We start from the raw sequence: 14,912 nt of genomic DNA, 5'->3' as shown, positions 1-14,912 counted from the left end.
AGGGGCCCGTCTCCGTGAGCCCCTGCCAAAGGAACTGAGGCAGGTGGCTACCAGGAGGAGGGCCTTCTCAGCTGTGGCACCCTGGTTGTGGAACAAGCTCCCCAGAGAGGTCCGCCTGGTGCCTACGCTGTACTACTTTCATCGCCAGCTGAAGACCTTTTTATTCTCTCAGTATTTTAACACTTAATTTTAACTTAAATTTCAATTTTACTGTTCTAACTCTGTATTTTAATCTTATATCATTTTTTGCTGCGTGGTTTTATCCTGGTTGTGCTTTTGATACCGCATTTTGGATTTGTGTTTTTAACCTGTTGGTTTTTTAATGGTTTTAACTTTTGTGAACCGCCCAGGGAGCTTCGGCTATTGGGCGGTATAAAAATGTAATAAATAAATAAATAAATAAATGGAGTATGGCGGAGTATGGTGTTTAGCCATTTGCTTTGCAATTGCTTCGTTTATTACATTAGACTTTCTTTCCATAGTGACAAACATATTATTATTAAGCACAGAGGACCAAACGTCCAAGAAAAAACTAGGGCACACATTCCACAGAGAAAGAGGACCATGAGAAAGACAGATGATTACATAAAAGAACTACTTAACGACTCTGTAATTACAGTAGGCGGAAACAGAAAGGATGTTTGCTCCACTGGGAGGCTTAAGGCTTATTTCAGCTATCCCACCACTCTTCAGACATTTGGCTGATTCTGCTGACACAATGGGAATTTCTATCAGGCCATTAGGCCAAGTGTTGTTCAGGATGTGGGAGGACTCATTCATAACTGGACGGTAATAGGCAGAGAATCCGTACAGATGATTTTGAAGTAGGGGGGAAAATATCCCAACAGCCCTTTAATAAAGGGTGCAAATGTAGAGGAAGCAGAATGAAATTTAATAGGGATAAATGCCAAGTTCTACATTTAGGAAATAGAAACCAAAGGCACAGTTACAAGATGGGGGATACTTGGCTCAGCAATACTACAAACGAGAAGGATCTTGGAATTGTTGTAGATCGCAAGCTGAATATGAGCCAACAATGTGATAGGGCTGCAAGTAAGGCCAATGCTATTTTGGGCTGCATTAATAGAAGTATAGCTTCCAAATCACGTGAGGTACTGGTTCCTCTCTATTCGGCCCTGGTTAGGCCTCATCTAGAGTACTGCGTCCGGTTCTGGGCTCCACAATTCAAGAAGGACACAGACAAGCTGGAGCGTGTTCAGAGGAGGGCAACCAAGATGATCAGGGGTCTGGAAACAAAGACCTATGAAGAGAGACTGAATGAACTGGGCATGTTTAGCCTGGAGAAGAGAAGATTGAGGGGAGTCATGAGAGCACTCTTCAAATACTTAAAAGGTTGTCACACAGAGGAGGGCCAGGATCTCTTCTCGATCCTCCAAGAGTGCAGGACACGGAATAATGGGCTCATGTTAAAGGAAGCCAGATTCCAGCTGGACATCAGGAAAAACTTCCTGACTGTTAGAGCAGTACGACAATGGAATCAGTTGCCTGGTGAGGTTGTGGCCTCTCCCACACTAGAGGCCTTCGAGAGGCAGCTGGACAACCATCTGTCAGGGATGCTTTAGGGTGGATTCCTGCATTGAGCAGGGGGTTGGACTCGATGGCCTTGTAGGCCCCTTCCAACTCTGCTATTCTATGATTCCATTTGAGGCTTTAAGCTCGCCATGTGGGCTGTGCTTGACTGCCTGGAAGCATTTGGGGGGAAGTGGAGCACATTGCTTCATGGTATGGTTGCTAACCTAGTGTCTTCCGGGCTCAAATTTTTAGGTGCTAGATTTACCTAAATGGGTCTTATACCTCTCAGAGGATAAGATCATAAGAGGTGCCCTGATGCTGGATCAGGCCGAGGGTCCGTCTAGTCCAGTACTCACACAGGGGCCAACCAGCCATCAGCCAGGAATGAACAAGCAGGACATGGTGCAACAGCACCCTCCCACCCATGTTCCCCAGCAACTGGTGCACACAGGCTTACTGCCTCAAATACTGGAGATAGCACACAACCATCAGGGCTAGTAGCCCTTGATAGCCTTCGCCTCCAGGAATTTATCCAACCCCCTTTTAAAGCCATCCAAATTTATGACCATCACTACGTCTTGTGGTAGTGAATTCCATAATTTAGCTATGTGCTGTGTGAAAAAGTCCTTCCTTTTATTTGGCTTGGATCTCCCACCAATCAGCTTCATAGGATGACCCCAGGTTCTATTATTTTGAGAGAGGGAGAAAAATGTCTCCCTATCCACATTTTACATACCATGCATAATTTTGTACACCTCTATTATGCCTCCCCTTAGGATACTTCCTCACCAAGAGAATCTGAATGACAAGTGTGCCAAATCCCAACAGCAAAACCATGAATGTAAGATAGAAAGGAAAGGAAAGGAAAGGAAAGGAAAGGAACCTCTCGTGCAAGCACTGAGTCATTACTGACTCTTGGAGGGACGCCAGCTTTCGCTGATGTTTTCTTGGCAGGCCTTATAGCAGGGTGGTTTGCTGTTGCCTTCCCCAGCCGTTATTACCTTTCCCCCAGCTAACTGGGTACTCATTTTACCAACCTCGGGAGGATGGAAGGCTGAGTCGACCCGATCCGGCTGCCTGAGAACCAGTTTCCGCTGGGATTGAACTCAGGCTGTGGGGAGAGTTTCAGCTGCAGAAACTGCTGCTAATCTCAGCAGCAAAAGCATGAATGTAAAATGGCAACCTGGGGAAATTCAGCCAAATCACGGTCTAAGCACCCTTCGATCAGGACATTTCTATTTAGGCTTGCTTTGGGGAGCTGGAATTAAGTTGCCATCAAGGTGTGTGGGGGGGGGGGAGAGGGGGTAGAATTCAGTAAACTAAAAGGTAATAGCTAGCCAGTTAACTTGCAATTCTTTTAATTTATCCCCCTCAAGTCTTTGTGATAGGGAAAGCTTCAAATCTACACATATAGTGATTTTATTTATTTATTGTGTTTTTATACCACCCAATAGCCAAAGCTCTCTTTCATAAAAGGAGCTGGTTTAGCCAAGAAGCTGAAGTTTTCGACAGCATGCAGTGGTAGATCAGGGCATTCTTAGGCTGAAGAAACCACAAAATGAAAGACACCCCACCCAGTGAATGCTACTGGTATTATCTGGTCTCATCCCATGACTACAGTATTCATCACCTGCACCTTAGTAATAAAGTGATATGCTGATGTTTCCGTATTGTTTCCAAGTTTAGTTTACAATTAACAGGGGACATTCTTTTGCATTCCAGAACAACCTATGGTTCTTTCTATTTAACAAAACAGCACATCCCCATTCCTTTCAAGGACTGGCAAGGCAGGGCATCCAAAATGTTTAGGAGAGTTATTGAATTCAGGCCCAATGACAAGGAATTCAGATAACAGTTCTGTGTAATCAGCAATTAGAGATGGGAGAGTTCTACTCTATGCGATCAAGACTGTTTATCATAGAATTGTAGAGTTGTAAGGGGCCTATAAGGCCATTCAGTCCAACCCCCTGCTCAATCCAGCCTTATGTTTCTTTACAACCTAGATGGTCCAGAGGAAAATGGGTCAAGCCAAACCTACACCATGACCAGTCTCTTCGCCTATTAAACTGAGAAGCAACTTCCTGGCCTGGTCAACACAGTTTCTCCTAATACACAAGTGCTGTGATTTCACTAAGAATAAGAGTGGAGTTGGGAATCCAATTCGGCCCAAATCTTCACTATGGATACAGTCGGGGCTGCATTACAGGGACAGTGTATTTTAATGGCATCTGTTGCCAGACTTTGTATACCGTATAGTAATGATGACAGTGTTACCACAGGACTACTTTTTTGAGCAAAGGGGTTTGTGCCTTTTAGCATACTTAAATCCATTTCTTTATTTATAAAGCCAAGGATTTAGGTAGAACCAAGGAATTAGCCAAGGATATAAAAGCACCTGATAGCATTTCTATACCACCCAATAGCCCAAGCTCTGTGGGCGGTTCAAAAAAATTAAAAGTATAAAGTACTAAAGTATAAAACTCATACCACAATATAAGAGCACAATATAAAAGTACAACCAGAATAAAACCGAGCAGCTATGCAGAAATTTAAAATACAGATTTAAAACAGCAAAGTTAAACGACTAAGATGATGAACTGCTAAAATACTGGGGAAATAAGGTCTTTACCTGGCGTCGAAAAGAATATAACGTAGGTACTAGGCTAACCTCTAGGGAGCTCATTCCACACCCGGGGTGCCACAGCAGAGAAGGCCCTCCTCCTGGTAGCCACCTGCCTCACTTCCTTTGGCAGGGGCTCACAGAAAAGGACCCCTGAGGATGATCTTAGGGTCTGGGCAAGTACATTTGGGAGGAGGCGTTCCTTCAGATAACCTGGACCCAAGCCATTTAGGGCTTTGAATGTTAATACCAGCACTTTGAATTGGTCCCAGACCTGGACTGGCAGCCAGTGAAGCTGGAAAAGGACTGGTGTAGTGTGGTCTTGTTGGCCAGTCCCTGTTAACAATCCTGCTGCCTTGTTTTGTATCAGATGAAGTTTCCGGACCATTTTTAAAGGCAGCCCCATGTATAACGCATTGTAGTAATCCAGACAAGAGATTATCAGAGCATGATTAACTGTAGCTAGGCTATCTCTGTCCAGATAAGAGTGTAGTTGGTATATCAGCCTGAGCTGATAAAAGGTGCTCCTTGCCAACGAGTCCTCCTGTACCTCAAATGACAGTTCTGGATCCAAGAGGACCCTCAAACTACAAACCTGATCCTTTAAGGGAGTGCAAACCCCTTCAGAGCAGGTTAAACACCACCTAGACAGACAGACAAACCAGCCGCTAACAGTACATCCATCTTGTCTGGCCTGATTCTGTTTGTTGGCCCTCATCCAGTCCATTACTGTGCCCAGGCACTAATTCAGAAGAGCCACTGCCTCACCTGGGTTTGATGAAAAGGAGAGCTAGAGCTAGGTGTCATCCACATATTGATGACACCTCAGCCTACATCTCCGGATAAACTCTCCCAGCAGTTTCATGTAGAAGTTGAACATAAACAGAGCCTTGTGGTATGAACTATGCAAGGAAAAATATCTTCCCTCTTTTCCCAATATAACCTGTACACCTGTTAACGTATCATTTAGTTGTAGGGGGGGGGGGAATCATAGTGAAAGCAAAGCTAGAAACATTTCCAATTTTGAGGTGCTAATAACAGGTGTTGGTTTTTTATTTTTGCTTTTACAACCAGGATGGAGACCATGGGCTATAATCTCCCTGCTATGCCGTATTAAAAATCAGATGGTGGTCAGTGGTCTGGGAGGCCATTTGGCAGAGTGTCTGCATTGTATGAGGCACTCATTTGGAAGTCATGAAACAAATAGTGACTTACCTGGTAGGTGTTGTCAAAGCTGTCATACATGAATCTGGTGATCAAAGACGTCTTCCCCACTGGAAGAAAAAGCCAGAAAAAATGAAAGAATGTTAGGCAGATCCAAAAGGTGTTACATTGGAATTAATGCAGTAAGTTACCTATTATTATTATTATTATTATTATTATTATTATTATTATTATTATTTACATTTATATACCGCCCCATAGCCGAAGCTCTCTGGGTGGTTTACAAAAGTTTAAAACAGTGAACATAAAAAACAAATATACAAAATTTAAAACCATAAATAGCATAAAATACAAACAAACACAGACAATATCTGTTCAAAACAACAACTGTGCAATCTGGACAACCATCTGTCAGGGATGCTTTAGGGTGGATTCCTGCATTGAGCAGGGGGTTGGACTTGATGGCCTTGTAGGCCCCTTCCAACTCTGCTATTCTATGATTCTGATTCTATGATGTGTGTGTGCACATTGACTACATTTCACTGCTTTGGCACAGGGAAGCTGCTACAATTAAACCAATAGGTCATCTGACAAATGGCATTTTGACAGTGAAGATGCTTTACAGGTAACTGAGCAAAATATTCCACCATCTGTTCACATTTGAAGGAATTGCTTTGGCTGGGTTCAATTACTGTGCAATCTGATGCGTATGTGTGTGTTGACTACATTTATTTATTTTTATTTATTTATTTATTACATTTTTATACCGCCCCATAGCCAAAGCTCTCTGGGCAGTTCACAAAAAATAAAACCATCATAAAACAACCAACAAGTTAAAAACACAAACACAAAATACAGTATAAAAAGCACAACCAGGATAAAACAACGCAGCAAAATTGATATAAGAATAAAATACAGAGTTAGAACAATAAAATTTAAATTTAAGTTAAAATTAAGTGTTAAAATACTGAGAGAATAAAAAGGTCTTCAGCTGGCGACGAAAGGAGTACAGTGTAGGTGCCAGGCGGACCTCTCTGGGGAGCTCATTCCACAGCCGGGGTGCCACAGCGGAGAAAGCCCTCCTCCTAGTAGCCACCTGCCTCACTTCCTTTGGCAGGGGTTCACGAAGAAGGGCCCCTGTAGATGATCCTAAGGTCTGGGTCACAGTGATCTTAAGGTCACTGCTTTGGCACAGGGAAGCTCCTACACCAAACTTTATCTGGCTGACCACGAACCTATAACATTCAAAAGTCTCAAGACTATTTCATGCTGTATTTTAAACATCTGGCTAAGTTCTTACATTTCAACATTGAAACAAACATACAGTACGAGTCACAACTCAACAGCAGCTCTGTATTTTGTAGTTCTATCTCTGCCACAGAAGACCTACCTATCAAAACCATAACCCCTTTTGTAATCAGAAATCATAACCAGTGTTGTTCTGCAGGCAACAAGGATCCAGATGCACCAGATGCTGAAATTTCCACTCAACCAGTAGACATCTCAACCACCATAATGCAGCAGCTTGCAAGTTGGCTGCCCAAGAATACAAGTTATTTGGGGTATGCTCAAAGACTCTCTGTTTCCTTTCTCCCTCCGCCTACTCAACAGTTCTTCCCCTCAATGAATGGAGTCATAGAATCATAGAATAGCAGAGTTGGAAGGGTCCTACAAGGCCATCGATTCCAACCCCCTGCTCAATGCAGGAATCCACCCTAAAGCATCCCTGACAGGTGGTTGTCCAGCTGCCTCTCGAAGGCCTCTAGTGTGGGAGAGCCCACAACCTCCCTAGGGAACTGGTTTCATTGTCGTACTGCTCTAACAGTCATTAAGCTTTTCCTGATGTCCAGCTGGAATCTGGCTTCCTTTAACTTGAGCCCGTTATTCCATGTCCTGCACTCTGGGAGGATCGAGAAGAGATCCTGGCCCTCCTCTGTGTGACAACCTTTTAAGTATTTGAAGAATGCTATCATGTCTCCCCTCAATCTTCTCTTCTCCAGGCTAAACAGGCCCCGTTCTTTCAGTCTCTCTTCATAGGGCTTTGTTTCCAGACCCCTGATCAACCTGGTTGCCCTCCTCTGAACATGCTCCAGCTTGTCTGCGTCCTTCTTGAATTGTGGAGCCCAGAACTGGACGCAATACTCTAGATGTCAACAGATTTCAAAATCATTTGACTGTGGTTTGAATATCCTCCTTTTCGTAGTATGGGTAGAGAGATGGTTTGGCACCTATTACACAACTCAGCACATCTGGAATTAAAAAAAAAATTGGATTTTTTAAAAAATTAAATTGGATTGAATAAAGAATTCTAGGAAATGGAGTAGATATGAAAAAAGGAGGAGCGTCTACATATAAATGCAAGGCATGGGGAAGGGAATAAAAAACGAAACCAGAAGTGAACATAACATATTCATGCAATCTTGACTCCTGAGGAACTTCTGCTGCACGGATCCTCCACTGTAGAAGGGAAATACCTAACATGGCAGCAGCAAGCCATAAGAGAGACCCCATCTGGGAATATTTTGTTTCTGTACCTGCTGTTGCTGAAACTGCCCAAGTAATGTACTTCTACTAAAAAATGATGATTAAATAGAATCTTCCTCACTAGTTATTTAAATTGGGATTAAAATAATTAAAATTTATTTCTTTAGAGAAGTGGTTTAAATCACGATTTAAAATCAACTCTGGAGTTAAATATATTTTACGTCCTATTATATACATGTGTGCGCGCACACTCATTTAAGATACTCATTAAAACACAAACATGCTTTAAGGTGCTCAGCTTAGGCTAGTTCATTTAATCACTTGCTTGGTCACCCTAGGCAACAAGGAATTATATGCAGGTAAGTGGGTTGCTGGAGGGTGGACAAAGTTTTCTGTCCCCCCTCACATTTCTCTGCTGGGCATGAAGGAAGGCACTTTGCCTGCCTCCCAACCTCTGGGAGTCACTTCCATTTCTACGCTGGGCTGGAAGGAAGCAAAGAGCCCTAACTCTGCACCCAGCATGGAAATGCAAGGGGCTGCCATTCCCTCAGGTATCCTGTTTTTTAAGTGTTGAGGAAGGGAAGCACCTTCCTCCATGCCCAACACGGAAACCAAGCCTGCAAATCATTTTAGGTTTTTGTTTAAAGTAGCCTCTTTTTTCTTCTTCTTAGGAGTCCCTCCCTCCCTCCCTCCCTTTTTCTGAGTGAAAAGCAGACTAGTAAAACTAAAAAAAACAAAAATCTGGCAAGTTAGTTTCGTGAGCTTAATGACAAGGCTGGGCTAGTTCATGTGCTTATTATGAGCAATGTGCTAGGCTTTTTGTAAATAGACGGCTGCATTTTAAGTTGAGGGCTATATTCCTTTGGAGAAAATGATAGTGGGAATTAATTCACACTAGCAGAGGGAGCGACATCACAAGAAGGGAGGGAGCATCCCTTTTTTTCTCTGCCACCCAATTCTCTCCCTTTCCCACACTCACAAAAACAGTAATTGGGATCGCAAGTCACACGAATCCTGTTTCAGCCTAAATAATAGTTACAAACGTGCTTCTCATTGGATGCTTTTTCCTATGAAGAGACTTGAGCCACAAAAGAATCCCTTTCATAATAATCTCATCAAGATGGTCTCAGTACTGGGATCTCGCCACATGAATCCAGTGGTGAGTATCAATGTGTTGGATGGCTAAAGTGAAAGCACATTGAAGTCCCTTCCCAGAAATTATTAGTATCAGCAATAGCCACTTCCCACTGTGCCTGTAATTAAAGAGAAACAGCAGGGTCCGCTCTTCACATGCACAGATTTATATTATGCAAGAACACCCACTCAGAAGTTCAAGTATTCCCAGGAATGAGATTTGAGAACTCAGTGATACTTAATACATTCCTATCTTCATAACGCCCCCCCCCTTTTCTAACAGGATACAGGCCAGCAGGCAAACAAGCAACCGAATCTGTGATCCCTATGACTGTTCCTATTGCATGTACTGCCCTCTGCATATCAGAAGGGGGATATAGCCCATATTGCATTCAATCCTGCAATATCTTATTAGGCAGTACAACACTTTTTAAACAGCTGGGAATACGGCCAGCTAAAGAAAGAGAACTGCTAAGTCCTGCTATTGTTAGTTTGGTACTTATTAAAATAAAGTGATCAGTATTGGGACCAATTCTTTACAACTATAAATAAATTATATATATATATATATATATTGTTCATAAATGATCGGGAATTAGGAGTGAGCAGTGAAGTGGCCAAGTTTGCCGACGACACCAAATTATTTAAGGTTGTTAAAACACAAAGGGATTGTGAAGAGCTCCAAAGAGATCTCTCTAAGCTGGGAGAGTGGGTGTCCAAATGGCAGATGTGGTTCAATGTAAGCAAGTGTAAGGTGATTCACATTGGGGCAGAAAAAACCCAACTTCAAGTATAACCTAATGGGATCTGAGCTGGCGGTGATTGAACAAGAAAGAGATCTTGGGATTGTGGTGGACAGCTGGACGAAAATGTCCACCCAGTGTGCATCCGCTGTAAAGAAGGCAAACTCCATGTTAGGCATGATAATAAAAGAAATTGTGAATCACATGGCCAGTATCATACTGCCCTTACACAAATCTATGGTGCGACCACACTTAGAATACTGTGTACAGTTCTGGTCGCCACACCTAAAAAGGGATATTATAGAGCTGGAAAAAGTGCAGAAAAGAGCAACTAAAATGATTAAGGGGCTGAAGCATCTCTGTTATGAGGGAAGGTTACATCAACTGGGATTGTTTAGCTTGGAAAAAGGAGGCTAAGGGGAGACATGATAGAAGTGTACAAAATTATGCATGGTACAGACAATGTGGATAGGGAAACATTGTTCTCCCTCTCTCAAAATACTAGAATCCGGGGTCATCCCATGAAGCTGATTGGTGGGAGATCCAGGACAAATAAAAGGAAGGACTACTTCACACAGCACAGAGTTAAACTACCACAAGATGTAGTGACGGCCACCAATCTGGATGGCTTTAAAAGGGGTTGGATAAATTCCTGGAGGCAAAGGCTATCCATGGCTACTAGCCCTGATGGTTGTGTTCGAGGCAGTAAGCTTGGGTGCACCAGTTGCTGGGGAACATGGGTGGGAGGGTGCTGTTGCACCATGTCCTGCTTGTTCATCCCTGGCCAATAGCTAGTTGGCCACTGTGTGAACAGAGTGCTGGACTAGATGGACCCTTGGTCTGATCCAGCATCAGGGCTCTTCTTAGGTTCTTAGTAGTTGGTATCTCACTCCTGCCTTTCTTACCGGATGCAACAGATCCCTCCCACCCACCCCTCTCCCAAGAGGCCTGACTGGAACATAAGCCAACATTATTTAACTTATGACATTGAACACATTGCTCCAAAAGAGACCTTATAGCACTGAGTATAGTACTATCATTATATTATCACTGTCTGTGTATTCAATGTTCCTGTTAACATTCTGTGCAGACTGATCCACTATGGCAGCTTTCCCCAACCTGCCTCTTCCCAGATGTTTTGGATTACAACTCACAGCATTCCTGACTATTGATCATGCTGACTAGGAGCTGATGGGAGTTGAAGTCCAAAACTTCTGGGGGGCTCCACAGGTTGGAGAAGGCTACACTATAGGAAGAGTTTGTATGCAGAAGGTGCAATCGCTGGCATTTCCAGGGAGACCCCTATCTGAAATCTGGAAAGGTGTTGCCAGTCAGTGTAGATAATACTACCGTATTTCTTCAATTCTAAGATGCACTCCCCCCCCCCATATAAACATCTTTAAAAACGGGGTGCATCTTACAATTGCAGGCGTGTCTTAGGGTTTTTTTTCTGTTGGTGGTACTGAAATTAGTGTGCGTCTTACAATCGATGGCTTCTTACAATCGAAGAAATACGGTACAACAAATATTTACCCTAGAAGTCTTTGCACTGTATTTTAAGCATCTTGCAAGATGCATGCACTAATCTACCTAATACTGCTTTGCCAATATTCATCCTCAACGAAGATACTGGTACCTACACCTCCCTCATAAGTAACAACTTTCATAAGGGAGCATATGAAATATTGATATATTCTCATACAAAGGAAGAATCCATTTGATTCTAGCAGAAGCATTCATGCTGATATGCTGCAACTTTTCACTGACTTATGAATCTGCCTATTGTTAACTTAAGTGGCGTGTGAAAAACAAGAGTGGACCTTTTTCTCCCCTAAATGCAGAGGAAAGCAAAATATGCTTCAGGTAAGTTTGAAGGAAGGATGACTGCTTGTGTGTCGTATTTTTCATATGTTCTGCTTAAGGTGCATGTAGATGAGGAAAGAGAATATGAAATATTTTGGGAAGTGACTAGAACGGAAAAACACTTCAGGGCTAAGACAGTCCAAAACAATAGATCTTAAGGAAATGTGTTGTTCAGCAGTGCTGACAAGGATATGAAGTAAATATATTAATTCCAAATCATAGGTGGGAAAATTGCGGGGGGGGGGGGAGAAAGATAGTAACTAATTGTTAAAGGGTGCTGCTGTTGAGTTCCATTCTTTGTGAAACATCATGTAAGAAGCACATAAGAAATCATATAGATATGTGAGGCAAGGCAAAGACACCTGTCTTCATTTTGACTTCATATGCTACAGTCCAGAAATGGTCTATGCTAGGGTGACCATATGAAAAGGAGGACAGGGCTCCTGTATCTTTAACAGTTGCATAGAAAATGGAATTTCAGCAGGTGTCATTTGTATATATGGGGAACCTGGTGAAATTCCCTCTTCACCACAACAGTTAAAGCTGCAGGAGCTATACTAGAGTGACCAGATTTAAAAGAGGGCAGGGCACCTGCAGCTTTAACTGTTGTGATGAAGAGGAAATGTCACCAGGTTCTTCATATATACAAACACCTGCTGAAATTCCCTTTTCAATACAACTGTTAAAGATACAGGAGCCCTGTCCTCCTTTTTATATGGTCACCCTATTCTGTGCATAAGACATTAGTCTGTTATTTTCTTTTTTTGAGAAAGACATGCTCCTAAATCGATTCCTAAGAAGTGTTTGAAATGTGTTTTGCCTGTAACAACAACTTTATATATTTGGATGTGGCCTATGCTTTTCTATAACATTTTCAAATCATGTAAAGATTGCTTAAGATTTTGATGTAAAAAAATGAAAAGACATCCCTGATCTCAGAGTCTTAGGAACCTTCTGATATAGGTAAGGAGAGTGATTTGCCCATGGCTATCTACAGAACGCCATATTTGCACAAAGATTTGAAGCTAGATCTTCTCGCTGGCCCACTTCCAAAGCTCTCTGCATTGCATCACATTGGCTCTCTGTATGTAGATGTCCACAATTCATCCTGCTCAAAGAATATAGCTTCTAAGTTTGTTCAGTGCAGAAATCTCGATCTACTTTATTGAACTCCACTCTTATTAAACCAGACCTCCAGCTGTTACATGTTCTGGGGGAAGTAACTTGCTTTAACTGCAGGCTCAGAAAAGGTTCCATTGTACAGCCTTGTGCTAATGGAAGTGGTTAGCAAGAGGTATTTCCAATTTCTCTTTGCCAGCTGCCTTTGCCATCACTGCAAAAAGTACTTTTGCTGTAATGAGACACAAGGGAAAAAAGGCTAAGTTCAGATTGAAGAGGCCTATTAGGTTGTCCGCACATGCACGCACACACACACGCACACACACACGCACGCACACACACACACACACACACACACACACACATTCCACCTTGTTGTCTAGGAAAGAGCAGAAGTCATTCGTCGGCAGGCAGTTCTATTTAATGTGATGAGAGCAGGTGAGGATCATGCCAGTTTACTCATATGAAAACCTGAAATAGCATTTCTTCACACCCAAAGAATAAAGGTGCTTTCCTCCCAGAGACAGTTAGATTGAAAATTCTATGGACTTTTCAGGAAAGCTCTAAAGTGTTTAAAGGGATCTGTTATGCTGAGCAACCTGCAGACTGCCAAGCAATAACTTAATATGGAAGTGGCCAACTAGCCCCAAATCAGTTTTTTCTGGCTGCCAATGACAATTAAAAAAAAATGTTTAGGTTGTAATAGAGACTCCACATGTTAACTTGCATTCTGTATCCAATATGTAAGTATTGTCTATGTAGTACTATGCCTGTAGCATATGTGGTCCATACGCATTACGTCTTTACTGCTAGGTGGTGTGAACTTTATTATGGAGCTAGTAGCCACTATGCCTCCCGGGGATAAAACTGGGTTCACTTTTGACAAACAGTGGGCATTTCAGTCCTAATTTATTTATTTATTTATTTATTTATTACATTTTTATACCGCCCAATAGCCGAAGCTCTCTGGGTGGTTCACAAAAATTAAAACCATAGTAAAACAACCAACAGGTTAAAAGCACAAATACAAAATACAGTATAAAAAGCACAACCAGGATAAAAACCACGCAGCAAAATTGATATAAAATTAAAATACAAAGTTAAAACAGCAAAATTCAAATTCAAGTTAAAATTAAGTGTTAAAATACTGAGAGAATAAAAAGGTCTTCAGCTGGCGACGTAAAGAGTACAGTGTAGGCGCCAGGAGGACCTCTCTGGAGAGCTCGTTCCACAGCCGGGGTGCCACAGCGGAGAAACTAGTGGGCTCTCTCTAATGAAAGCCCACTAGTTCTTTGAGCACTGAGGAAGACACTAGGAATTACTAGAGCTCGCTTCCCAATTGGTAGGGAGTGTTTTGCTATTTTAAAGGCCTAATCTACACCAAGCAGGATATTGCACTATGAAAGCGGTATATAAAAAGCAGGAGCCGCACTACTGCTTTGCAGCGGTATTGAAGTGCACTGACAACTGTTGGGGCCCATTGACACATACTATTTACCACTTTCATAGTGCTATATCCTGCTTGATGTGGCTCCTGCCTTTTATATTTTATTTTATTTTTTATTTATTACACTTATATACCGCCCCCATAGCCAGAGCTCTCTGGGCAGTTTACGGAAATTCTAAAATTGAGATAAAAACAAGTATTCAAAATTTAAAATTTTAAAACACAGAACATACACACATAAAACATTAAAAACCGTTAAAAAACTAAACATGTGGGTGATTAAGACCCACATGTTTATATACCACTTTAATACCGCTTTCATAGTGCAATATCCTGCTTGGTGTAGATTAGGCCAGAGTTTATGCAAGGTGAAGAGATATAACACATTTTTCAGAGTTCAGGTGGAAATAGATTGTAGACAGTAGTGACCCTCTTTACAAGAAGGGGATCTAGGGTTAAATCCAGAAAACTGAAATTCTGGAGTTCAAACAAGTAAGGCAAGTAAAGCCTTATACGGATGTTGGTTTCATCAGGAACCGGGATGAGGTGAGAGAGAAGGGATGCAAACAGAAGCATGCCTCTCCCCCCAAAATGTGTATGTCAGGAGGAAGGATTTTGACAAGAGTAGAATCATAGAATCATAGAATAGCAGAGTTGGAAGGGGCCTATAATGCCATCGAGTCCAAACCCCTGCTCAAGGCAGAAATCCACCCTAAAGCATCCCTGACAGGTGGTTGTCCAGCTGCCTCTTGAAGGCCTCTAGTGTGGGAGAGCCCACAACCTCCCTAGGTAACTGATTCCATTG

The 14,912-nt window shown here is 42.3% G+C and overlaps 1 protein-coding gene across 2 annotated transcripts in view; it reads right to left on the bottom strand.

The window, feature by feature from the left end:
* The window catches only part of RAB6A (RAB6A, member RAS oncogene family), an 84,802-nt gene that overhangs the window by 23,976 nt on the left and 45,914 nt on the right, over window positions 1-14,912 (bottom strand). For both annotated transcript variants that reach the window (XM_063127297.1, XM_063127296.1), the window contains exon 2: window positions 5,369-5,427. In XM_063127297.1, the coding sequence (XP_062983367.1) occupies window positions 5,369-5,427 (59 nt within the window). The remainder of the gene's footprint in view (window positions 1-5,368; window positions 5,428-14,912) is intronic.

Source organism: Elgaria multicarinata, chromosome 5 (genome assembly GCF_023053635.1).
Source record: "Elgaria multicarinata webbii isolate HBS135686 ecotype San Diego chromosome 5, rElgMul1.1.pri, whole genome shotgun sequence".
NCBI classification, from domain to species: domain Eukaryota; kingdom Metazoa; phylum Chordata; class Lepidosauria; order Squamata; family Anguidae; genus Elgaria; species Elgaria multicarinata.
The sequence above is the reverse complement of the archived record's forward strand: the minus strand, read 5'-3'. Positions and strand labels throughout refer to the sequence as shown.